We start from the raw sequence: 7,954 nt of genomic DNA, 5'->3' as shown, positions 1-7,954 counted from the left end.
CATATTCCTTTGCTTGATCTCATGAAACTCATCAGTACGGGCCTTACGATACTATGGAGAAAGAAATTTCTCCCTAAACCTCTCCTTAAAGATCTCCCAAGTGAGATTTTCCATAGTAATATGGAGCTTCTTGCTCTCCATATCCCACCAAATACAACCATGTTCTCTCAACTGTGTGATAGCACAAAAAGCCTTCACATTGCTCCCATAAGGTAGTAAGGAGAAACAACGCCCCATATCTAGTAACTAGGTCTCAACTTTGAGCCCTGTTCCATGGCCATCAAACAGTGGTGGTTTGGACCTTTGAATTTCTCACATCATCTCCATCTAGGTGAAGTCATCATCATCCCGACCATGGCCCCTCCATCAATTCCTTCTTCCATTAGGTGATGTATGAGAATGTTCACACTCGCGGTCATGTTTCTCTTCTCTATGCTCAGACCTGTAGGAATGTCCATGATGAGATTCCTCTTCCCAATCATTGTCGTGTTGGTTTTCCTCTACACAAGGTTCCAACCAAGCTACACAAGAAGTTATGTGGCTCAAAAAAAATCATAATGACTTGTAGGAGAACTAGATAACTTAAACAACTTTATTTGTTGATAATAATTCTACAATACAATTGGCCAAGAATCCTAAATCTCATGATCGAATGAAGCATATCAATACCAAATATCACTTGATTCAACATCATGTTGAAGCCAAGACTTTATGGCTGAAACATTGCTCCACTGAAGAATAATTTTCTAATATTTTTACTATAGCACTGGGATGTGTTAAATTTGAACAATTCAAAATGCTACTTGGCATGACAAATATCCCTTCAAATTAAGGGGAGAATGCTAACTAATCCTTTGAGATTATCTTTAGTTTATTCATTATTTACGAAGTAGTTTTTTGGTTGCTTAACTATGTAACTAATAATATAGTTTTACTCAACTACCTGAACAGTATCTGGTTTGTATATATGCACTTTTCTTTATGATAAAAGTGTAAGTGTGTGTGTGCGCACGCGCCCATGCGTGTGCATGTGTGTGTGTGTGTGTGTGTGTGTGTGTGTGTGTGTGTGTGTGTGTGTGTGTGTGTGTGGGCGCGTGCGCATGCGCATGTGTGTGTGCGTGGATGCATGTGTGTGTGCATGCATATTTCATTTATAATCTTTGGGCTCGTTACAACACCACAAAAAAAATATTATTGTATTAAGTTTCAAATCTATGTTCCAATACAATGAGAAAGTGAGTTTGCAATGAAAGAAGTTGAGAATGTGATGTAAATTTTAACCTATTTTTTACTTTTTAAAAATGTTGAAAGTTACATTTGTCTACATTTAATTAAAAATGTACATCTTACCAAACTAACATTAAAAAAATGATTTTGAAGACAACATTTAAGATAACTCAAATTATTTCAATACAAATATATTATAATAAAAAATTATATGACCAAGATATAATTTAGAAAAAAAAGACTTCTAACAACAATATTTTCCAATAACTTTATACATGCTACAAACAACAATGCTATCCAATAACTTTATACACACATCAAACAACAATGCTTCCCAATAACTTTATACACACTACAAACAACAATGTTTTCAAATAACTTTATCAGTGTTTCTTTATCTATGCTCTCAAAACTAATTTTATTAGATATACTAAGTATTGAGGTTTTAGGGTTTAAGAGGTGTTATTTAGTGAGCCACTATTGTCTAGTTGTAGTCATTGCAAACATCTAGGGATACAATTAGAGGAAATTGTATGTATGTAAAAAATAAGGTAATCTTTATAAGTAAGCTATTAGTTAGAATTATATAAATAAAAAATATGAAGCATTATACTAAAATCATTGGGTACATTTTTTATATTACTCCTACCATATAGAAAAAAATCTTATATGATTTTTCATAAGAAAATAAAATTTAAGATTTTCATTAAGGTTAAAATTATGCACAATCTACACTCTTTAGTTTATCTACTTCAATTTTCAAATTTTCTCTTTCCTTAGAACTATTACAAACATGGCTACAGAAATCCATAGAAAAGTGATTTTGACTTATTGAATAATAATCATGCCAAGGCAGTAACATCTCTTTTGATAAAAGACTAGTACTCTAGATTTTATCAACCCAAAAAAGAAAAAAAAAACATTTTTTTCATTACAATAGGACTGTGGTAAAATTAAGTATACCTTTTCATTACATTTTATTCAAACTCAACATGTGCTAAAATAGTCTGAGGTGATATGTTCTAAAGGCCTTAAATAATAAATAGTAGCAAAATTAAGCAATGGACAAAAAAGAATGATAAAACCTAAGGTTGTACCTTGACAAAGTAGTTTGTGCGTAGTCTTGTCAAAATCCATACTACACTCCTTTAACATTGTGTACGATGCACTGTTGCTTCCTTTAAGTTTTGTATGGTTTTGCAAAAACTTGCGCCAAGAATTGAAACCACATATATCTACATAGATTCATCTCTAATTTTTAGTAATTTCAAGTTTTAACAAGAGTTCTTAAAACATTCTCACATAGTTTCAAGATTTAAGCTTCAAAGTACTGAAACATTTTCTGACAACCTCAAATTGAAACTTTAACAAACTTGTAATGAAATGCACCTCCATAATTTCAAAACTTAAGCTTTAAAAAAATTGTAATGAAAGAGACTTGCACAATCTCAAAATCTCAAGCGTTAACAAACCCATAATAAAATATCCTTGCCCAATCTCAAACCTCAAGCTTTAACAAACCTATAATAAAAAATACTCACACAATCAATCATGCAACAAAGCAGAGAACACATCGTCAAGAAAAGAGGAACAAGAAAGAACAACACACCAAAATTATAGCAAAAATATGATGAAGTAGAAATGCTTAAATCTAGTCACTATTAATCAATATTATAGAATTACCCCAAATAATATAAGCGAAGGGTGCCACATAACATGGATTAATTGAAGATAAGCAAGCAAAAACTATAGTCCCTGCCTATAGTTAGGTAGGACTAATAACTAAATATATTGGCTTCCACTACAACCTGTAGATGAGCTAGTGCTTGTGCAAGTTTTGCAAATTTCCATCAATGGATTTTCGATATATAATTCTACACATGCATAAGATTTTTTTATTGTGTTGATAATGTATAACATTCCATAAATCATATGAAATTTTAGAATAATTGATTTTAGAAAAATATAAATAAACAAATATTTAATCAATTTTTCTTATGTATCATATCTTAGGCTATTAAAAAAATCATATTTCCTATTTTCCACCATTTTTCATCAAATTGAAATTATTAACTTGAATATTTTTTCACAAAATTATATTCTACCCATTTTCAAAAAATTTCAGAATTTTATAAACATTAGTACTATTATATTATATTAACTTATATGATCAAAATATATACACCACTTGTAAATCATTTACATTACAAAAATAGAGAGAGATTTAATCTTCAAATTATGAATCATCTACACATTTTCTTTACATTTGAATTTAAAAAATAATAATAAATAGACATTAATACTTTCAAATCACTTTCAATTAATGAAGATTAATTGTTATATATAGAGAACTTAATTTTACAATTTATAGTTTTTCTTTATATGTATATTATTTTAGTTTTAAAAGTTTAAAATATATTTTATTTTAATTTTAAATAACAATTATATATACAAAGTAAAATAAACATTTTTATTTAGAATATAAAAGATTATTAGAAGTTTCTTACTTATCTCATCACATATTGAACAATAGAAAAAATCTTCCAATAAAAATTAAAGAATATAATGTAGAAAAATTGTTTAAGATATTATTTTACAATTTTGTTTGATATTGTGGGGTACGGATTCTTTTAATTTTGAAGAACAACGAATCAATTTTAATGTCTTCAATTTTGAAAGATCTCCAAAACTCAAGGGCCATTCCTGTAAGAGAGGACAGCCGCAGATACCTAATTCTTCCAAATTCGTAAGTTCCCCTATTTTGGAAGGAAGTTCCCTCAACTCATGGCAACCGAAAACTATTAATTCCTCTAGCTTTGTTAGCGTTTCTACTCCATCTGGTAACCTTTCCATACTTGAAATTCCCCAAAAACACAACCTTACAAGAGAAGAATCTTGAGCGACCTCGGGAGAACTTTTAGAATTTGCAATTCCATTTTCAGAACAAATTATATTTGTGATGTACATAGCACGCAGATTTGGAGGAAGCTACGTATTTGCACACAACAATTATTAAGAAGATGTCAAATGCCATTGTAAAATCTAGTCAGAGCTATTTGAAAAGATAAATATTGCAAATCTTACCTTGTACAAACTCATGCCTTGCGTCAATGGGCCCCTATAGGAGCGAAGATGCTCTAGTTTCTCGAGCTCCATCGGTAAATCGGAAGTGCCACTTGGAAGAGTGAGGTCCCTGAGCTGCTTAAACTGGCTATGGCATTTCCCACTGAATGTAATTTGAGATTCTCTATAATATGATAATATTCTTAACGAGTTACTCATACAATTCAGATGATATTCGTTAATTTCTATTGGAGGCTGCTCCAACGATATATCAAAACGGATACCTTTTAGATTTTTGAGTTTCTGCACCAAAATAAAGAGTTCTGTTACTATGATTATGAAGAGCAAATATGTTTTGTTTATATTAATTAACAAGAGACATTTTGTACTGACGTACCTCTTCATCTTTCAAACATTCGCTCAATCTCTCGGGCTCTGTAATTCTGCTTCCCTCTGACATCTTTTTCCCTCTTGCTCGGACTATGTCGTGGACAATCATACAGTCACTTTCATCTGTCTTGACCAATGAGGCCTCCTCTAGAGCTCTGAACTCCTCCTCTCCAACACTGCATGCCACAGATTTATTACTGTATCCTGTTGGAAAGAAGCATGCTATATCTAGGAAAGCCTCTTGAACAGGTGGTAATAATCTGTGGTCAACAAAATCAACCATTCGGTCACTTGTATCTTTCTCCTCCACCTTCTCTCCTTGTCTGAGCATCTCTAATATTATGTAATCTCTACTTTTACTATTTATAGCCAGTTGCGAACCAGCTAACTCCAGCAGAAGTGGAACCCCGCCACACAAATCAAGGAGGTGCTCTAACTCCCACACTTTCTTCAACAAAATCTCTCTGGCCTCTCTTTTTGGGAGAGGAATCACAGCATATTGCTTGCGTTGAATATTCCTGCTGACAAACATGTCTGTCTCTTGCAGATTTCGAGTAGTGACAAGAATTCTACTCTTCTGTGGAAGCCAACTGCCCAAGTCTGCAGGTAAGAGATCTTCCAGATCTGTACTTTTGAGGCCATTGTCAATGTAGAGAAACAGAGGCTGATCAGGATTGTGTACAGAGAGTAACATGATCAGTCCTCGACCATGGTCACAGTTACTCAATTTCAAGTTCTTTTGGAACAACTCATTCAAAATCTGTCCTTGGAGGACTTTGAGATCATTCTTTGTACAATTTTGATCCATGTGAATTCTACAATGTTTATAACTGTGGAGGTCAATGTGTGCATATACGGCATCGGCTATAGTGGTTTTTCCAATTCCGCCAAAACCATGGACAACCACAACTCTTGCGGATGCATGTTGTGCACTCAAATCTAAAAGTCGAATTACTTCATCCCGTGCACTGTCGATTCCAACTGTAAAATTTGTATAAATTCTCAAATCAATGTTTTTAGCAGAACTCAAAACCTAACATAATAGTTAAAAAGAATGAGTAAAAGATAAGAATATCTTACCTGCCCCTTCATTTGCGTAGAGTTTCTGTGACTGCGAAGCAAGCCTTGGCAGTCTTTTCTGTAAGTCAATAATACCCCACATTTGGAGATCGCTGTGCAGACGGTCTATTCTGACTTGGAAGGCCTTTAAACTATCGGCAGTGACTGAAGAAGTGAGAAACCTACACATATTTCAAATTTTCGATTGAGGTTAAATATAATTCAATCTTGCTTACATTTGTATGAAAAGATAATCTGCTTTGAACCTTTCAAATAAAATGCCAAGACAGAATTCTTTAAAATTTTGACCATTAAACCTTATATTGAAAATTTTCCATTTTATCATACAATTGTTTAACACCAAATTATATCTAACTCGATTTTAACAATATAAATTCTCAACAAAAAAACATCTCAAAAGAAGTTAAACAGTGAAGCTGAAAAACGGGGGATAATTTTTCGGATTTTCCTCCCAAATAAAACTGATCAAGTAATTGAACTCACCTGAAATATTTAGAGGTTACGAGTTGAGAGGTGCACATACAACATCCTTCAACAATGCATTCCACTGCCTCCTCTAATTTCTGCTTCTGATCTGGCATTTGCTCATTCAACTCTACGATTTGCTTCCCAAGATTAACCATAGCTTTCAAAAGGTCAAGGCACTCGATCTTGTTGTTAGACATCTCGTTAAATCTACTAAGTACGAATCCCACTACAGAAAGCGCTGCCCCCACCCAATGAATTTTCCCAGCGCCTTCCAGCAATTTTATGAGGATTTTGTGGGTCTCTGCACTCAAGCCATCCATCGAATCTTCCTGTACGGAGAAGTCCAATCAAATGTGAGGAAGCTATGCTAATCAAAATCTACTCTATGTTTAATTCCTTTCCTAAATGTTTAGATTTGTAGCCACACATTGATTAATAATTGACTATACAAGTGGAATTGGAATTTTAAAAGAAATTGATTTGAGTGCGCTCTGAAACGGAATCTTTACCTTTTGAGGAAGTTTGCCAACGTGTTTATCTACAAACTCGAGGAATGTTTGGCCATCCTGAATATATGAACTCACTTCTGAACTGGATCCTCCTTCGTCCTTCTCTCCCGACTGTGTTTTGACCAAAATATTATATCCTACCAAGAATATATTAAGAAGCCATGTGTACATAGCCATAATTTTCGAGAACCAAAAGATATTCTTAAATTAGAACTGAAGAAACACCTATTATACAAAACTAAATAAACTCACCGCTGTCTTCAAAAAATCTTCTAGCAAGTTAATCAGACCTCGAAGCTGGCTCATATCATTGAAATTTTCTAGAGAAGTCTTCAAATCAGTAACAGTGGCAGTTGAAGGTTGAGAAGAGGATGAATGTTGTTGAGAAGATGATGGAGAAGTAGAAACCCCAACATTTGCTGGTTGTTGTGAAGAAGATGGAGGGGAAGAAACCCCAACATATGCTGGCTGTTGAGAAGAGGATGAAAAGCAACTGCAGGAGAAACAGGACAACAGAGAAGGAAACTTTCCCATGACTAACAGTCGAGAAATAAAACACAGAAGAAAAATTACAAAAGCTCCTCCTTATTCTTTCTTCTGAAACAAGATGATTGATAACTCACTGGGCTCGTCTGGCCTTTTATCATTGATTCGGGTGTTTTCCAAACAATCGTCAAAGTGGGGCATGGTTAAAAAGATGGATGTTCAAGACAGCTGTATTGAAGAACTTGTTGTGAGACCCACAAATGGAATAATTGTGGAAATTTTCCAGCAATATTTTCTAGGCAATATTTTCCTGGGCAATATTTTCCAGCAAATTTCAATGTGTGACGTGGTTGAAAAGATGGAAATGCAACACAGCTGTTTTCATCCCGAAACAGAGGTTTCGCAGGTGCAAAGAAGGGACCTCGAAAACTTTTGGTGAGGGCCAAACATTGAATAATTGTACGGCAACGACAAAAAAAAGAGAGACTGACGAGTGCTGTACATGCTGTACATCTTTGCTGCCCATTCCTTTTGTGATTGTGGAAACATGACCGAATACACCGACTTAGAAAGCTAACTGAGCGAATCTAACATATCTTCAAAGCACGTATAATGAATTGGTCTGGTCAACAAAGTATAATATACACTTTCACATGAGAGGTTCGTAACCTCAGGTTATCTTGTAGGTCATTACGTTATTTAATTTTTAAAGTGGAACGTGCAGATTTATA

General features: G+C 33.8%; 1 protein-coding gene across 2 annotated transcripts; it reads right to left on the bottom strand.

The window, feature by feature from the left end:
• Window positions 1-3,749: 3,749 nt before the first annotated feature.
• Window positions 3,750-7,350, bottom strand: LOC149559640 (disease resistance protein RPV1-like). Of its 2 annotated transcripts, none has more exons than XM_089824221.1 (7): window positions 6,990-7,350; window positions 6,738-6,874; window positions 6,244-6,557; window positions 5,761-5,921; window positions 4,688-5,661; window positions 4,312-4,593; window positions 3,750-4,215 (listed from the first exon to the last, which is right to left on the bottom strand). In XM_089824221.1, exons 3-7 carry the CDS (start codon window positions 6,546-6,548, stop codon window positions 3,808-3,810), a joined length of 2,130 nt encoding a protein of 709 aa, XP_089680347.1. In that variant the 5' UTR covers window positions 6,549-6,557; window positions 6,738-6,874; window positions 6,990-7,350; the 3' UTR covers window positions 3,750-3,807. The 2 variants fall into 2 exon arrangements, with proteins under 2 accessions (XP_089680347.1, XP_089680346.1); XM_089824220.1 differs by having other exon boundaries at window positions 6,738-6,848.
• Between the last annotated feature and the right edge of the window lie 604 nt (window positions 7,351-7,954).

Source organism: Cupressus sempervirens, chromosome 4 (genome assembly GCF_028749045.1).
Source record: "Cupressus sempervirens isolate cs-2001-9-10 chromosome 4, ASM2874904v1, whole genome shotgun sequence".
Lineage (NCBI taxonomy): Eukaryota > Viridiplantae > Streptophyta > Pinopsida > Cupressales > Cupressaceae > Cupressus > Cupressus sempervirens.
This window is presented reverse-complemented; position numbering and strand designations above follow the sequence as displayed.

Coding starts and splice junctions, on each gene's coding strand:
- LOC149559640 (XM_089824220.1), bottom strand. CDS start 7,271: ATGGGAAAGTTTCCTTCTCTGTTGTCCTGTTTCTCCTGCAGTTGCTTT. Junction 4,594..4,687: donor AATGTTTGAAAGATGAAGAG/GTACGTCAGTAC, acceptor ATTTTGGTGCAG/AAACTCAAAAATCTAAAAGG. Junction 4,216..4,311: donor AAGGCATGAGTTTGTACAAG/GTAAGATTTGCA, acceptor GCAAATACGTAG/CTTCCTCCAAATCTGCGTGC.